The 17,342-nt window shown below is 57.5% G+C and overlaps 1 protein-coding gene across 1 annotated transcript; it reads right to left on the bottom strand.

Moving 5' to 3' along the window:
- Positions 1–1,365: 1,365 nt before the first annotated feature.
- OSBPL7 (oxysterol binding protein like 7) lies at positions 1,366–17,310 on the bottom strand. Its single transcript, XM_008073895.1, has 23 exons — positions 17,148–17,310; positions 15,661–15,814; positions 15,427–15,552; positions 15,192–15,245; positions 14,157–14,270; positions 13,685–13,795; positions 13,455–13,572; positions 12,542–12,645; positions 11,762–11,854; positions 11,544–11,676; positions 11,375–11,469; positions 10,791–10,886; positions 9,933–10,070; positions 9,240–9,333; positions 7,801–8,048; positions 7,502–7,639; positions 4,803–4,866; positions 4,614–4,692; positions 3,578–3,722; positions 3,324–3,468; positions 3,112–3,238; positions 2,791–2,913; positions 1,366–2,348 (listed from the first exon to the last, which is right to left on the bottom strand). The coding sequence occupies exons 2-23, from the start codon at positions 15,733–15,735 to the stop codon at positions 2,240–2,242; spliced, it is 2,529 nt and encodes an 842-aa protein (XP_008072086.1). The 5' UTR covers positions 15,736–15,814; positions 17,148–17,310; the 3' UTR covers positions 1,366–2,239.
- Positions 17,311–17,342: the final 32 nt, after the last annotated feature.

A 17,342-nucleotide genomic window follows, 5' to 3' on the forward strand; every position in this document is an offset into this window, starting at 1 on the left:
GCTCCTTTAAGATGCAAAAGAAGGCCAGGTGAGGTGGCTCAAGCTTGTAATCCCAGCATTTTGGGAGGCTGAGGCGAGAATTGCCTGAGCTCAGACAATTCTCAAGACAACTTGGTGGGACCTCGTTTCTACAATTAAAAAAAAAAAAAAAAAAAGCCAGGCATAGTAGCAGGCACCTGTGATTCTGGCTACTTAGAAGGCTGAGACAGAAAGATCGCCTGAGCCCAGCAGGTCGAGGCTGCGGTGGCTGTTAGTGTGCCACTGCACTCCAGCCTGAGCAACAGAGACTCCCACTCAAAAAAAAAAAAAAATGCAAAAGAAGCCAGTGAGGGATGGAAGTCCCCTGAGCAGAAAGGCAAGACACTTAACCAAGGCCATGCAGCTTTGTACTAACAGAGCTGGGTTGGACTCAGCACTGGGTGTGGGGGTTGTGGGGAGGACCTACAGTTGTCTGTTCTCCTTCCACTCCCTCCCACCCTTCCTGGAGCACTCACTGATCTTGGCGGGGTGAGGGAATGACACAGACCTGACAGGGTGCTGAGTCCGTGGGGTCAGTGCTCTGTGCCGGACAGCGGACAGGGACCATGAAGTTTTCTCCCAACTGGAGGTTTGGATTTTTCCTCTAGGCACTGGGAAGCAGTGGGTATATGTTAAGAAGGCCAGAAATACCACCCTGGGGGCTACTGCAATAGTCCAGGCAAGAGTTGATGCAGGCCCAGCCTAGATAGGTGCAATGGAGAGAAAGGGCCGGAGTAGAGAGACAGCTGGGGCAGAAGTGATGGGTGTGAGGACCAGGGGGAGATGACGTCTAGGCTTTTAGCTCAGGTGAGTGGGGCTGTATTCATGTCCTAGAGCTACCCCATAGGGATGGCTTCAAACAAGATATTCTCTCGCAGTTGAGGCCAAAATTCTGAAATCAAGGTGTTAGCAGACATGGCTCCTCCCTGGAGGTTCGGAGGGAGGCTCTCTCCCCAGCCTCCCTCTAGGTCTCTCTGCAGTTTCTGGTGGTTGCCAGCACTCCCTGGCATTCCTGGCTGGCAGAGGCATCGCTCCAGGTCTGCCTACGTCTCCACATGCCTACTCCCGTGTGTCCTTGCATTTCACACAGTTACCTCCCTTGTGTCTGTGTGCCCAAGTTTCCCTCTACTTATAAGGACAGCCGTCACCGGAGTAGAGCACCGTAACCCAGTATGACCCCATTTTAACCTGATTCTATCTGCAAAGACCTGACTTGCAAATAAGGCCACATGCACATGTCCTGGGGTCTGGGAACGTACCTCTCTGGGGCCACGACTCATTCATCCCATGACAGTGGCTGCGAGCCTTCCAATGAGTACACGTGTTTGTCAATGAATGGTCACAGGCCAAAGTCTGGGACGGTCTTTATTGGAGCTTGGAATGTCATAGCGAGTCACCTCGGTCAGAGGCAGACTGTGAGAAAGAGAGCAGCAACGGTGGTGGACACCCAGCGGGGGACGTCCAGGCTACACGAGGGAGCCCTGCTTGCCTGCAAGCAGGACCTGGCACACACACACACGCACACGCACAGTCTCCTATGCAAACTCACACTCACACCTGTGCACTCTCTGCCAGGGGTGGAGGCCAGGCGCCTCAGGCAGCTCCTCCACTCCGGGGAGCTGAGTCAGGAGGGAATCACTTGAGGGCCAGGAACGAAGGAGCTGGAAGCTGCAGGCGCTTTGCAGTCTGGGAGAAGGGGTCCAGGAGAACAGGAGGGAAGGCCGGGGGGGGGGGGGGGGGAGGCTGGAACAGGGCCTGGGGAGGGGCGGAGGGGGTGGGGAGAAAAGGCCATCTCCTCTCCCTCACTCACTCCAACCTCACAGCCAGGGCAGAGCCCTGGGCATAGAAAGCCTGGGGAGCATCAAGGAGCCCCCTGCATCCTAGGAAGGCACTGAAATGGGGGACAGATCCTGGGAGCCTGGAGTCACCCCCAAGCGCCCCAAGAGGGACAGGAAGGGGATGACAGAGCCAGAAGGGTCTTACATGCCGGTTGTCTGGGACAATAACATTGGGGAAACAGGTTCTGCTTCTCACCCCAAACCGTGGGGTAGGGAAATGGGCAGAGAGGCAGCCCCTCTGGCCAGCAGAGGGGAGAGAGGGCCAGAGCTGCCCCTTTGGTCTCAAGGGCAGTGAGGGGGAGCCTGGCCTCATCCATGTGTCCGTGGAGGGGGTGGAGGCAGGAGGAATGAGGAACCAGAGCCTCCTGCCTCTGGGGCCGGGGCTACCAGAGCACCGCCCCGTCCAGGTTCCCGTAGCCTGGCTCGGCCCGCAGCCTCCAGTAGGTGTTGTTGGTCACCCACCACTCCTTCCCGCTGCTGTCCGTCTGCCGCCTGGAGAGGAGGTGGGCGGCAGTGAGAGGGGCCACCCCCGGAGGGAAAGCTGAGGTCCCGGGGCTCTGCCTCCCGTGCCTACCCCACTCTAGGCTGGGCTTGTGGGGAAGGGGCCTGGCCCACAGGAGCACAGGGTGGAGGGCGAGACTGTATACTGGGGGTGTCTTGTGGGCACTGGAGATGTCCTGTGTATTGGGATTATCCTGTGGACATTGGGGGTGTCTTGTGGGCAGTGGGGTATCCTGTGTATTGGGGGTGTCCTGTAGGCAGTGGGGTGTCTTGTGTATTGGGAGTATCTTATGTATTGGGGGTGTCCTGTGGGGAGTGCAGGTGTCCTGGGTATTGGGAGTATCCTGCAGGCATTGGGAGTGCCCTGTGGGCATTGAGGGTGTCCTGCGGGCATTGGGGGTGTCCTGTGGGGAGTGTGGGTGTCCTGTGGCACCTGAAGAAGCGAGCCTGGTGGACGATGTTGTTCTCTTCCATCACCTTGCGCCTGTCTCGCTGCAGCTGCTCGATCCTTCTCTTCTGGGCCTCAGCAGCCTGGATGTTCCCCTCCTCCAGGTACCTGAAGATCCGCATCGTAGTTAGCGAGAATGCCCACCCGAGGGGTCCCGATCCAAGGTCTCTGTCCCTGCCAGCTCTGTCTCCCACACAGACCATGCTTCCCTCAATTCGGTGAGGGCAGGACAAAGTCCCAGCTCTGCGGAAACCTGTGAGGAGGGAGCCAGCAGGGGTTCCAGGGTGGTGCCCCTCTGGTACTGACCTCTGGTCTGGCCGGAGCCTCGTGTCAGTGGAAGGCAGTGACCGTTTCAGCTCTGTCGTTAGCTCATTCAGCTCCAAGGCAAACTGAGTGAAGCCGAAGTTTCGCTCATGGTCTTGGGGCATTGAGTCTGGGGGAAGGCAGGGGCGTGAGCAGGTGGGCCATGTCATGGCTACCTTCAGCACTGCCCTGCCCTCTCTGAACACACCACTTACTGGGTTTCCAGATGCACTGGCCACCAGGTGGGGGTCCCCGGTATAGCCCCTCGTGCCACTTCCCGAAGAGTCGGTGGAGGACACGGCCGCTCCGGCTGAACACGGCTCCCTGCACCTCATGGACATTGGAGCTCCAGTACTTGGCCTGGGGGTGAAGGCGGGGCTTAGGGAGGTGCCCTTTCCCCGCACTCCCTACCTGGGGCAACCTGCAGAGGCTGCTGGGGATGGCCAGGCAGGGTCGGGAGGGCACCCACCTTGCAGAAGGTGATCTTGCAGTGGCAGGAGCTGTCCTGTGTGTTTCGGATGAGCACCTCCCCATAGTGCTCGATCCAGCGCTGGCCACTCAGGATGTTGTGAATGCACGATGTCACCTTGTTCCACTCGAAGTGGTCCCCGAACCTGAGAGAGACAGGGCTGGGAGGGCAGCTGGCTGGCCCTGGGGAACAAGTGAGTTGGGGGCACCTGTCTCGCTGGGGCAGGTCACATGGGTCTGTGGAGGGAGCTGGGGTCCTGGATCCGGCTCTGCGGAAGGAGGACTTGTATTTACAAGGCAGAGCCGCCTTCACAGAATGCATCCAATGAACACATCTCTAATCATTAACGAAGCTCCTGTGGGCCTCAGTCATGGAGCTAAAAACACGTAAGGGGTCCAGGCCCTTGGGTGCCAGGGACCACAGCAGGTCCGTGCACACGGACCATCCTATTTTGTTCCCACCTCTCTCGGGCACTATTATTCTCGTTCTACAGATGCACAGGCTCAAGGAGTGGAGGCACCAAATCTTTCGACTGCTTGCGTCACTGGTAAGTGACAGAACCAAGACTCCCACCTGGGATTTCTGACTCCAAAATCTGGGATCTCTCCCACCCCCTCTCCTGGCTTCTAGCCAACTCCCAAACCACTCTCAGTAAGCTCCCTTGCTTCCTGACTCCAGTCTCTCGCCTGTAAAATGAACTGGAGGAGGGTTTTTCAAATGTGGTTTGTGACCCATGATTCCTGAAATCAATTTAGGTTTCTATGTTTGTGTGCGTGCACGTGCACTGGCTTGAAGTCTCAAATGCGTTTCTTATTGTGAGTCATGGTCAAAAAAGTATGAAAGCCACTGAGTCAGATGACTTTAGCAGGCCCTTCCAGCTCTGTGTTCTAAGGCTTTTTCTATCATTCTTTATTGGCAACTGCTGTAAATATAGGTGTAAAAGATACAAGCACCAGACCCTTCTACCTGTCCCTAAGGCCCTCCCCATCTCCAGCCAGGAGGATGGCCTGTGGGCTGAAGGTTTAAGAATACCCACCTGGGCAGGCTGACGTTGACTGTCCCCACAGGCACAATCTCCAGGGATTTGCCCCAGAACTTGTTCTTCCATTTCATGTCTGCAGATGGGTTGGAAGAGGGAGAGAAAACAGGGGAGACAAGGATGTTCCAGCCCCTCTCCGTCTGCCCTTTACCACTGACTCCCCACACTGCCCCCACCCCCACTCACCTTGCCAGAAGGTGAAGTTCTCAGACTCTGCGTGGCAAGCCGAGATGGGGGGATGGTGGGAGACCTTGGGGAGCAAAGGAGTTCTCTTGAGGCTGTCCCCAAGGACCTTGGGTCTGCTCCAGACATCAAGCCCCTCAAAGTCCCCTCCCCCCACCCCCAGTTTCCCTGCAGAAGGGGAGAAGACCAGTTAGTTCCAGGTCATCCTGTCGTCTTTGGCCATCACCCAAATCCACTCTCCTCTCTTCTTCCCACGAAGTCCCTGTGGTCTCTCTTTTTTCTTTCTTTCTTTCTCTCTCTCCTTTTTTTGTAGAAATGGGGTCTTGTGTTGTTGTCCAGGCTGGTCATGAACCCCTGGCCTCCCACCTCAACCGCCCAAGGCCCTGGGATTACAGGTCTGAGCCACCACATCTGGCCTGGTCTGCCTTCCTGCTCACACACCTCTCTGGAGCCACCCTGGCCGACCTGTCTATGGTGTCCTCCAGAAGCCCTGCTCAAGCCTGAAAAGTTCCCCCTAACAGTGACACGTGGTGCCTCCACTCCATGCCCTGCCTGAAACCCAGCCCTCCCCAACGATCCTCTTCCCTAAACCATTCCTCCCACTCCGCCCTAAAGCTGACCATCACCGGCAACCTCCACACCACACCCTTGGAAACACTTGGCCTTGTCCTCACTTGGAACAGCTCTACATCTGGAACCTTCAGCTATATCCCACAGCCTGCTTTGCCTCTCTCTGTTCCCTGTTTCCCATGGCTCTGGCCAAGATTCCTAGGCCCCGGCTGCCGCTTTCTTGTGGTCATTCAGCTGTATCCTGCCCATCACGCCACTCTCACCTAATACTCCCAACCACCTGCCCCACCACTCACCAGAAGTGCCAGCACCAGCCTCATCTGTCCACCCCTGGCTCTGACCCTGCCACCAAAACACAGACATGGCCCATGCTGGGAAATGGCTAATTCTACAAAGTTCCACTTCCGGCCCCTGGGCATCCCCTTAGCAATCTTCCTCTGAGGACCTAGGCCCAACGTAGCCCCTTCAGACCCTCAGTCACCCCCCAACAGCCAGAGGAAAACGGGGAAAGGGCAGCTCTCTCCCCTCGGCCTCAGTCACCCTGCTCCACCCGCTCCCTGCCCCTGCAGCCTCCTGTGCTCCTCCAGGCTGCACCCACCCTTCCTCCACCGCCCCTGGCTCCTCCCATCCCCCACTCCTTCACCTTCAATCTTTCCCTCTTTATTTCGCCTTCTCTCTGAATATATCAAGATCATCTGTCCCTTCCACCTTAAAAAATAGCAAACCTTCCCTTTCTAGACACATACATCGTTGCTCGCATATCCGTGAAACATTTCTGGGAGGATTCCCAAAAACTGGTGGCAGCAGTTCCCTCAGAGGGCTGGGATGGGGGAGGCTTAGTCTCTACCGTACACACTGTTGTACTATGTACGTTTTTCACCATGTTTCCAAAAACACCTAAAGTCTAAACAAGCAAACAAACCAACTGCCTCAACCTTCATCCCCGCCCCCCCCACAACTGCCATCCTCTCCTCTTTCTCTCATGGTAAAAGTGATTGGAAATAGTCTGCACTTTTCTTTTAACTCCAACCAACACCCTCCGCATTTTTCTTTTAACTCCGCCCAACCCCTTCTCTGAAACCTTCATTGTTCAGGAAGCCAAGGAAACTCCTTAGGTTCCAGGGACCGGCCCTCCTTCCACCAGTGCCCCTTCTGGCTCTCTTCCTCCCCAGACACCTGAGCAGTCCTCCCAGGGGTAGTCCTCCCAGGGATAGTCCTCCCCAGGACAGTCCTCTCAGGGCAAACCTCCGTGACTTCCCCCTCTCTCTAAGCTGGCCACTCCCCATCTGTTAGCTCCACTGGGTGCTCTCTGGGAGCTCCGGGCCCACTGAGTCCAGACCCCCCAAGATCTCCCTGCAGAAGCCAGGCCCACATGGACAATGTGCTCCCTAATTCAGGTTCTTCCATCTCACTAACTGGCACCTCTACGTGCCCACTGAATCCCCAGACCAGATGGAGGAGAATCCCCAGCCTTTCCCTCTCGCAGACCACTTCCCCATCCCCTACACGTGGGGACCTCCTGCTGACCACCGAGTCTGTCACCCTTGAACTCTGCGTGCCTCATCCTAAACACAGGTCCTCACCAGCTCTTATGGAAATGACAGAACGGCCCCTCGTGGCCTCTGCTACCATCCCAGCCCTGCTTGAGTGTGTCTCGCACCCTGTGATGCTGATCCTTCCTCTCTACTGTTTCAGCCCTCTGTGACCCCCACTGCCTTCAGGACTTAAAAATAAACACGCAAAACCCCAGAGCCCCTTCCCTAACCAGGGCTCCTCAGGGTCTGGCCCGCCTTGTCTTCCAGCCAATCTCTAACTTTCCCAACTGCTCCCCATGCAGTCTAGAAGGAACAGCCCACCCCTGTACTCCTGGTTCCCTCCAATGCATCCTCCAAGTCATCCCAGCCCAAGATCACCCCCACAGAGGACACCTTCCCAGTCATGGCTTCCAGGCTCCCAGCTAGGCCTCAGGACATGAGCCAGGAACTCCATTTCAAGGGGGACACTGAACCGGGAAAGTCTTGGAGCTGAGTGTTCCACATCACAGCACGGGCCAGAGCTTGCAGAGTCAACTGCCAACGCTCCCCTCCCACGCCTGCCACTTGAGGCCAGTCCTCTTCTCTGGGGACTCACACCTGCTCACTGATGAAGCGGAAGCCTCGGTCAGGCCGCTCACATTCGTAGGTCTCCCCCAGGACAGGGTTGAAGGGCTTGCAGCCTGCCCGGTGGTAAGTAGAGGAGTAGGCAGAGACCGCAAAGGCGGCGATGTACACCTGCGGGTGGCAGGGGGCAGGGACTGAGGACGGGTGACCCTCCCGTGCGCAGGGCCTGGGGTCTTGGGGTGGAACTCCAGCAGCAAGGAACAGCCTGGCCAGGATTTTCTGGGAGACAGGGGCCCCGGGGAGGAAGAGGCCACGGGGATGGGAGTGAGTACCATGCGCTCGCAGGGGTCGGCCATGCGGCTGGCCTGGTCCAGGAGGCTGCTGTACTCCAGCTCTTCACAGAGCCGCTGCAGGGTGTTGAGCGGCTCGTTGAGCTGCACGGGCATTGACACCTTGGACAGGTCCTTGCCAATGTTGTTGCGCAGTATGTTCCACAGGCTCACGTCAGCCCCGGGTCCACTGGCTGCCGGCAGGCAGCGGCGGCGAGGCGGCCCTGCGGCTCTCCCTGGAACACACCCCCCTGGGACCCACTCTGCCAAGTCACTCTCCGTCTGGGCACCCACACCCCAGCACGCGGCAGGATGACTGGTGATCTAACCTTTGTTGTTGTTGTTGTTGCTAGAGATAGGGTCTTGCTCTGTCACCTAGACTGAAGTACAGTGGCTCAATCACTGCAGCCTCAAACTCCTGGGCTCAAAGTAGCTGGGACTACAGGCATGTATCACCACATTCAGCCAATTTTTAAAAAATTTTTTGTAGAGACAGGGTCTCTTTATGTTGCCCAGGCTGGTCACAAACCCTTGGGCTCAAGCAATCCCCCTGCCTTGGCCTCCCAAAGTTTTGGGACTACAGGCATGAGCCACCATGTCTGGGCAGGAATCTAACTTTTGGTGAGCTCCCAGTGTCTGAGGTGGACAGCAGGGTCGGAAGCCACTCAGAGAGGACAGTTCCCACTGCCAGAAACCCCACACCCTGGCAGCACTTCCTGAGTCCTCAACTTTGCCTTCTATCGCCTTTATAGACACAGATACTGATTATTCACCCATTTTATAAATGAGGAAATAGGCTCTGAGAAGTAAAGTGACAGGTCTGAAGCCACACTCCTAACAAGATGCCAAGTGTGGTCCTTTGCCTCTCTTTTTTTGTTTGTTTTTTGAGTTGGAGTCTCACTCTGTCACCCAGGCTGAAGGGCAGTAGCACGCTCCCAGCCACTGCAGCCTCGACCTGCTGGGCTCGGGCAATGCTTCCACCTCAGTCTTCCAAGTAGCTGGAACTACAGGCATGCGCCACCACGCCCAGCTAATTTTTTGATTTATTGTAGAGATGAGGTCTCACCAAGTTGCCAGGGCTAATCTCCAACCCGTGGGCTCAAGCAACCCTCTTACCTCGGCCTCCCAAAGTGCTGGGATTATAGCCATGAGCCACCACGCCCACCCTCCTTTGCCTCTCTTGGACCTTATGCAAGCCTTCCCAACCTCCTGGGACTGAGGCCAGTGCCCAGCCCATTCCCCCCACCTCCCAGAGTGCTCCTGGAACGTTCCCCAGCTCATGGCTTAGCCTTCCTCAGCTCCTGGTTCACCTCTGGGGTCAGCACCAAAGCTATTAGCCCACTAGTCTTAGCAAGGGACAGCCTCCATGTGGGGCCTGGGCCATGAACAACCCTGCTTTTCCATCCCCTCCAGCCCCTCTCTGCCCACACGCCCACTGGCACCTTTCTGACAGCGCTCAGCTCCCCTGAAGTCCAGCACCTCCTCAGACAGGCTGGTGGTGATTTCACTGGTGCATGACTCCTCCTCCTCGGAGCCCTGGGCCGGGACAGATGATAGGCCGGGCAGACTGGGCCTCCCCTGGGCAGCTGGGCAGTGCCCAGGACCTAGCAAGACTCTGCCCAGCTAGCCCTTTGGTGGGAAGGGGAAGAGAATGTATTGGGGGTGCTGAGCCCTAAGACACTTCCCTGGGTGGCCTGGCATCACCAAGTGTCCCCAGCCACCTTGGGAGGGGAAGGGCTGGGCCCTACAAATTGGGGGGAGAGAGCTCAGGGACTCGGCAGGACACAGAGGGAAGGGAAGTTAGGGATGACTGAGATCCAGAGTCTGGGTAGAGGGGTCAGGGGTCTGCTGGCACTGAAACAGGGACACAGGAAGATGATTAGGGCTGCAACTGAGGCAGCAGCTTCAAGAGAACCCAATGGAGATAAAACACATTAAACTGGGAGGAGAGTCCACAGCAGAGGCTTCTGAGTAGGGCCACACAAACCCGACAGTTTTGGACATGTTCCCAGAGGTAGCAGCTAAGGTGGTAGAAAGGACAGAGGAACCTACAGCTTTCAGTTTCTGAACCCCACCCTATGTTCCCAAGGTCCCATCCCGACCCACCTTCATTGCCAAATTCCCTCCTCCCTCACCTCGTTTTCAGAAGAGCTGGCGGAGAGGAGAACCTCGCAGGCATCAAAGAACTCTGTATGGGAATCGGCCAGGGACAGGATGCTGCTCTGGGACAGCTGGGGGGTCAGCTCTCGCCCCTTCATGTACAGAGCTTCTTGCTGTGGGAGCAGCCAGAAAGGTATCAGGCCCTGGGGCAACCAGTCGGGGGAGGGGGGCGGGGAGAACTCTCCCTCATCTGACAGTTCCCTCTAGCATGACTGGGGACTTCTACTGTCTGGGTCTGACACCTGCTGAGCAGAAGAGGCAGAGGGGAGGGAGTGGGTATGAAGGTGCAGGGGAAAGAACCCTGGCCTGGGAGTAGGGGACACGGGTGCCATCATTGCTCACACTTTCTGGGTACTGACTCTGAGCCCTGCCCCAAGCCCACTGTGTGTATTAACTCCCTCAACTCTAACACCCACTCTGTGAGCTAGGTGCAATTATCACTCCCACTTTGCAGATCAGGACACTGAGGGTCAGGGTTAAACAGCCAGCAGGCAAGGGAGCCAGGTTTGAAACCACAGAACACAGCCCCAGGATCTGTGCTCAGAACCCCTGAGTCCCAGTTCAGCCTGTGACTGTGGCAGCCTGGGCCCATTGATTAGGGTATTTGAGTCTCAGTTCTGTTGTCTTGAGGGTAAGAATCACTGCCTCCTGGGACTCTGAATTAAAAGTAATTAAGATCCTGATGCAGCTCCTGCCAGGGTTATGTGGAAGGCATTGGAGCCAGTATTCCTGGTCTCTAGGACTAAAACCAACCCGGCCCACCTCCCTGGGTCTTCCCTGCTGGAAAGGAAGACATAGGTGAATGGGCCTCTCAGCCCGCCCTGGCTCCACACCTCCTCGGGGTTGAGGGAACTGAAGGAGTCGGCGGTGGTGTCTGAGGATGTGGACAGAGAATGAAGGCGCCTCTGGCCAGCGGAGGCCTCAGGGACCTGCAGGGAGAGGGTGAGGAGACGGTGCCGGGAGGGGAAGATCCTCCCCAACCTGCCATATCTGGCTCTGCAGAGACTGCTTCGCCAAGCCCATCCCAGGCTACGTCCGCTGTCAAACCCAAGGCCTGCAGTTCTCAGCCTCAAGCCCTTCCTCCCACCGGCTGCCCTGTCCCCCAAGCCTCCTCTTCCCAATGGCCACCTGACCTCAAGCCCCCTCCTTCCACCAGCTACTCTGTCCCCCAAACCCCTTCCTCCCACCGGCCGCCCTGTCTCCCAAGTCCCCTCCTGCTCCCATCAGCTGCCCTGTTCCCCAAGCCCCCTCCTCTCACTGGCCGCCCTGTTCCCCAATTCCCCTCCTCCCACCACTGCCCTGTTTCCCAAGCCCCCTCCTCCCACCAGCCACAGTGTCCCCCAAGCCCCCTCCTCCCACCAGCTACCCTGTTCCCCAAACCCCTCCTCCCACCAGCTGTCTGTCCCCCAAGCCTCACCCCTATCCTTGACAGCTCTGAACCCTGGTGCAGGTCCCTTAGTCGGTCTCGTTCAGTGGTGAGGGCAGCCAGGACGCTGCTGAGGGAGCTGTGCACTGTCGGGACGGGACATACCATCAGACTCCTCGCCCTTCCATCCACTCCCCACCAACCTCCAACATGCACTCACCCTTCTGGGCCAGAGCCCAGAAACTGCGCTGCAGGTGGGCGTAGTCTGGGGCTGGCAGCCCACGGGGGCTTGAGGAGTCCCGAGACTCCAGGTATCGTGACAGGTTGGGAACAGAGCCATGGAGACGACCAACCTGCAGGTGAAGGGGAAGGACTGAAGGGGACAGCCCCCTTAAGAGCATCCTGCCCCAGCAACTTGGGGTCCGCACCCCACCTCACCCGACCAATGGAGTCATCCTTGGCAAAGCTCTGTGTGCACCACATGCGGCTGGTCCGTTTCCCCTTCTTGGGTCTTTCAGTTGTCACTGAGGCCTGGCAAATCAAGGTAGAGACAAAGTCACTCACAGGATGGGGAAAAGGGGCAGCTGCCACCAAAGGCCAGGAAAGGTAGATGACCATGGAGGAAGGCACAGATCACCCAGGCACAGAGGGTGTAGCAGCCCAGGCAAAGTGACAGGGACAATCGACATCCCCAAGGAAGAAGATGGACACCCTGGCAGAGGCATGGTCATCGAAGAAGGAGTAGAGACGGTCTTGACACAGTTTGGACTGGACGTGGAGTGGGGTGGGGGGCAGGAAGGAGGCAACCAGGCAGTTTCACGGCTCTCCAGGAAACTTCAGTAACATAGAGGGATGGGAGGCTAGGCGCGGTGGTTCACACCTATAATCCCAGCACTTTGGGAGGCAAAAGTGAGAGGATTGCCTAAGCCTGCAGGTTTTAAGACCAGCCTGGGCCAACTGGTGAGACCTCATCTCTACAATAAATCAAGAAAAATTAGCTGGGCATGATGGCACACGCCTGTGGTTCCAGCAACCTGGAAGGCTGAGGCAGAAGGATTGCCCAGCAGATGGAGGCTGCAGTGGCCATGAGTGTGCTACTGCACACCAGCCTGGGCAAAAGAGTGAGACTCCAACTCAAAAAAAAGAAAAAGAGGAATGAGGACTCAGCCCGGGGAAGTGATGGGATCAAGAGCCCTGGGCAGAATCCCTGGACCTTACCTGGTGTGTGGGGATGACAGGGGCGGAAGGGATTCGGTGCAGGGACTCCAGGCTCTGGAGGAGTCTGTGTAGTTCCTGGAGCTTCCCCTGACACTCAGAGAGCTCTAGGAGAGAAGGAATAAGACATCACCAGCTGCTAAAGCTCCCGACACCATGCCCCTCCCCAGCACAAGAGCCCAAAGCAGCTCAGTCCCCGCCTCCCTCTGTGTGGCCTCCGCCTGGTTTCCCAGGAGGGCCTGCAGCCCAATTTCCACTCTGTCTCCAGACCATGCCTCACTTCTGCTGCCTCTGCCCAAGTCCCACCATCTCTCTCCACGTGGTCTGCACTTCCCTCTCTGGGCCAACATCACAGTCTTGACTGCACCTTCCTGGCACTGCTCCTCAGGACCTCCCCTGCACTGGCATACAGTATCTTCTTCGTCATGACTCTGGCCCTGTGTCCATGTTTGTCTATGTGCTCCGCCATCCTCTATAAGATTTGGGTTCCCCAGGAGAGGGCCCAAGTAGATTCTTTTTTTTTTTGAGTTGGAGTCTCACTCTGTCACCTAGGTTGACCTGCTGGGCTCAGGCAATCCTTCTGCCTCAGTCTTCCAAGTAGCTGGAATTACAGGCATGTACTACCACGCCCAGCTAATTTTGTTGTTGTTATTTATTGTAGAGACGAGGATTTACCAAATTGCCCAGGCTGGTCTTGAACCCCTGTGCTAAAGCAACCCTCTTGCCTATGCCTCCCAAAGTACTGGATTAAGGCATGAGCCACTGTGCCCAGCGATTTAATCATCTTGGAGGCAGAGGCTGTCTCCCCTATACCTGAGGCAGAGATGGAGGGAATATTTTCCCCTCCTGCTAATGCCACCTAGACCCAACAGTGTGGGTCCCACCACGCTGTGGCACTGTGCCAGGGGCCCCTCACCATGAGAGCAGCGGTCTAGCCCGTCACTGTCCCTCAGCCAAGAAGACACCTTCTCCCGAGGTCCAACCCCAGGTAGGGTGGAAGCATTAGCCACTGCTGGAAGCTGGGCACCAGGAACCTGTAGGGTGAGCCAAGGGTGAATGGCGCCCACCTCCCTGGGTCCCACAGTTACCCACAGCCACCACCCCTGAATCACCGTGTCATCTGCCCCACCCCAGGGCCCATCTCACCTTCCAGTGAGTGGTACTGGGCTGCAGGCCACGGGGCAAATCTAGGCGCTGAGCCAGGCGGTGGGCACGCAGCTGGGCCACCCAGCTCTGGAACAGGTCCTGGGATTTGATCTGCAATGGTGGAGAGGCAGGGGCTGTGTGAAGGGAGGGACCACTTTCCGGAAGCGAGAAGTTGGGCTCTGGTCCCCAGGCAGGCAAGGTCTCTCCCTAGGCACCCCTTTTGTGCAAAGCCCACTTACAGGGAGGCAGAGTACAGGGTCCCCAAGTATCTGAGTCCTTGACTCGGTGCCTGTTCATGTAGCACCCACCAGGGGTGGGTTTGCTCTTGGCTGTTTTACAGGATGGGAACGTCCTCCCTACCAAACTCCCAGAAAAACCCCAAGCTCCACAGACCCTCAGTTCCTGCCCCTGTATGCCCCAGAGCCTCTGCCAGCCTGGAAACCAAAACACTCCAACCTCCTAGGGACATCACCTTGAGGTGGTAGATGTTGTCTTCAGTGTCAAGGTCAATGCGCTGGGCCTTCTTATTGATGGACATGACCGACAGCCGAACATCAATGGAGCCATGGAGTTTCCCCTTGGCGATCTGGGGTGGAGGGGCAGGGAGGAGGAGCGGGCAGGGAACTGCTTTTAGGATCCCAGGGCCACAGAGCCACCATCTCCCTGAGGCCACACCAGACTCAAGGGCCAGGCAGCAGGTTCACTCTCATATTCAAGTCACACTATCAGTTGGGACTCGTCAATCACCCTCCCATGTACAGAATGCTTCACTATGTCAAGTCACATTTTGCACTCCAGGGCGTCACAGAGCAAGGAAAAGTACTCCCACCCCAGGAATCTGCAAGGCTATGGAAGGACATATTTTCCTGAAGAGGACCTGGTGTCCAGGCCTTCAGTTCCTTGTCCCCAACATGAGAATGAGAATGGGACATGGATGAGGATAATACACTCCTATTTATTTTTCCTTTTTTTCTGAGTTGAGTCTCACTCTGTCGCCCAGGCTGGAGTGCAGTGGCACGCTCACGGCCACTGTAGCCTCGACCTGCTGGGCTCCAGTGATCCTTCTACCTGAGCCCTCCAAGTAGCTAGAACTATAAGTATATGCCACCACGCCTGGCTAATTTTTTGATTTATTGTAGAGATGAGGTCTCACCAAGTTACCCAGGCTGGTCTTGAACCCCCAGGCTCAGGCAATCCTCTCACCTTTGCCTCCCAAAGTGCTGGGATTACAGGCATGAGCCACCGCACCTGGCCTGCTCCCATTTCTTGGGCATTTATTTTGTGTTCTTACAGAGATGACAACCCTTCACGTGGGGGATCGTGCCTGCCCCATGTTAACTATGAGGACGCTCCAGCCCTGGGAAGTAACTTGCCTAAGATGGCACACCCACAAATGGTGGATCTTGGGATTCAGACCCCGCTCTGGTTGACTCCAGATACCCCTGCCTGCCCAGGGAATTCGGGAGCCAGACTACTTCCATGACCCCGAGCCACAGCCCTGACTCACATCTTGCCGGGTTGTTGCATAGTGAAGGATCCCATCCTCGAGCACAAAATATCGCTGTGATATCGTCCAGGAGGAACAGGACCGGGGAGGCCAAGAGGAGAGGATGTGAGGAAGATGGCAGCCACACATGTAGACTTCTTCTCCACCCACAAACACCCTACACTGCCCGGCAGCCTCCCCGGCCACTCCCATCAGGCCCCATGTGAGGCCCCTCCCCCTGCCCTGCCCACCCTACCTTGTGCCAGCCCTTCAGAGGCCACTTCCTCTTCTTGAGCAGGTGGCCTTCCTGCCTCTCGGGCATAATGCCCTCTGCCCCCAGCCTGCCCTGAGGCTCCTCCACCACCTCCCACAGCTCCAAGGCCTGCAGTCCAGGACAGAGGAAGGGGAGCGTGGGTGAGACTACCACATCTGCCCCTGCCCCTCTGGTCCAAGCTAGGCCCACCCATTGCCTGCTTCCCCCCCCTCAGACCTGCTGGACACTGCTGGGTTTCGAGGACTGAGTGCTCTCGGCCAGGGAGGGAGGGTCCCTCTCTTGGAAGTCCATGAAGAAGGGAGTGCCACACCCTGCTGAGGACGTAGAGCAGGGTGGAAGGGGAGGGATGTCACCGGGTCCTGAGGGGGCCCTTGAGGCAAGAGAGAGACATCCTTAGCACATAGTCCCTGAGAAGGGCCACCACCCCGAGAGCAGGACACCAGATTGGTGGTGCCAACCCTCTGAGATAAGGGCTCACCAATACCCTCTGTTCATCTGCCATGCCTCTCTCTGTCCCAACCCCACCCTGAATAAGTGTCTCCGCCTACACCCTCCATTGCGGTCATTGCTCAGAGAGGTAAGCTAGTGCTCGGCAGACAGGCTGGTGCTGAGAGGAAACCGTAAGAAGCATGCCCAGCCCCGCCTTGGGAATACACGCTAGGGCTCTGGGCCACACTGGAACTTTCTTTGGAGGATGCCCTGGGAGTGCTCAGAGGTGAGGCAGGGGAGTGAAGAGGCTCCAAGAAAAGACAGAGGGATCCAGAGACTGGACAAGCCACTTCTTCCTTCAAGACCCCCCACCCCCATGGTTTGAACACGCCTCTACCACGACACCCTTGCAGAGCACCCCCCAGCCCCCACCAATCAGTCTTCATTCATATCCTCTAGTTCCTGGGCTCCCATTTTCTGCATAGGAAAACTGAGGCCTAAGAGAGCCACCATTTCTCCCTGGGCCTCCTCCTATCCAACATTCCTCTAGGATTCCCACCTTTGGCTCACAGCCCCCTCCCAAGGCTTCACCATACCCTTTCTACCATCCCAGTCCTTGGGGCTCCTAGGAAGTGCCACCCACCCAGAGAGAGCAGGACACTGGGTTGGTGGAGACACTGTGGGCAGGAGAAGCAGGGGCCATGCACATGCCAAGGCCCGCTCAGGTCCTGCAGCGGTGCCCACAGGCGCCCTTGGCACCGGCCCTGGCCACCCTGGCTCCACCAGAAGATCAATAATGCACGAAGCTGTGTGTGTGTGAACCGGAGGAGGGGACTGGAGGGGCAAGGCTGGCCTGGGCTGGGGAAGCAGCACGGATCTTCCTAGGGAGCTAGCAAGCACCTGCGGAGCCGAGGTTCAGAGGGGACAGGGACGTGGCAGGGTGAGGGTGGCCAGGAGATCGGGGCAGAGGGGTCCAGGCTACGAGAGGCTGACCTGGGAGGAAACTCTTGCATTCAGCCATTGAAAGTTCCCAAACTCTTCCGGGGTTCGGGTATCTCTGTGCCCTTCGCCCGGCCCTGTGGGATCCTGGCCCCTCACTGCTTGTGGGTGGAGGGGGAGGCTCTAGTAAGAAGGTGGGGGGTCGAGGTAAGCCAGGTGGGTGCCTCCCTCCACCTCCGTTTCCATCCCCGTCTACGGTGGAGCAGCCCCATCAGCTTCAGGTGGGAGGAAGCTCTTCTCGGGGAATGTCAGCTGATGCCACGCGGCCCCCTTACCCCAGAGTCCATGGACACCAGTGCTCCTTGGCCCTCGCGCCGCGCTGCCTCTGAGTCACCGCCTCCGAGTCACCGACTCCCTCCTCACGAAGCTGAGCGGTGGCAGCAGCTGCTGCAGGAACCAGGAAGGAAGGAGACGTCGGAGCCTCCCCTCTAGCCGGATCTCCCCACCTCCCCCTCCCCCATCCCCTCCTC

This window comes from Carlito syrichta, unplaced genomic scaffold, assembly GCF_000164805.1.
Source record: "Carlito syrichta isolate Samal-C Ts95f unplaced genomic scaffold, Tarsius_syrichta-2.0.1 Scaffold316209, whole genome shotgun sequence".
NCBI lineage: Eukaryota > Metazoa > Chordata > Mammalia > Primates > Tarsiidae > Carlito > Carlito syrichta.

Excerpts from the sequence above, each read along its gene's own strand:
- OSBPL7 (XM_008073895.1), bottom strand. The coding sequence starts at position 15,735 with ATGGACTTCCAAGAGAGGGACCCTCCCTCCCTGGCCGAGAGCACTCAG. Across the intron at positions 10,071-10,790 it reads GTTCCCTCAACCCCGAGGAG|CAAGAAGCTCTGTACATGAA; the intron begins GTGTGGAGCCAG and ends CTGCTCCCACAG. Across the intron at positions 2,914-3,111 it reads AGGCTCCGGCCAGACCAGAG|GTACCTGGAGGAGGGGAACA; the intron begins GTCAGTACCAGA and ends GCGGATCTTCAG.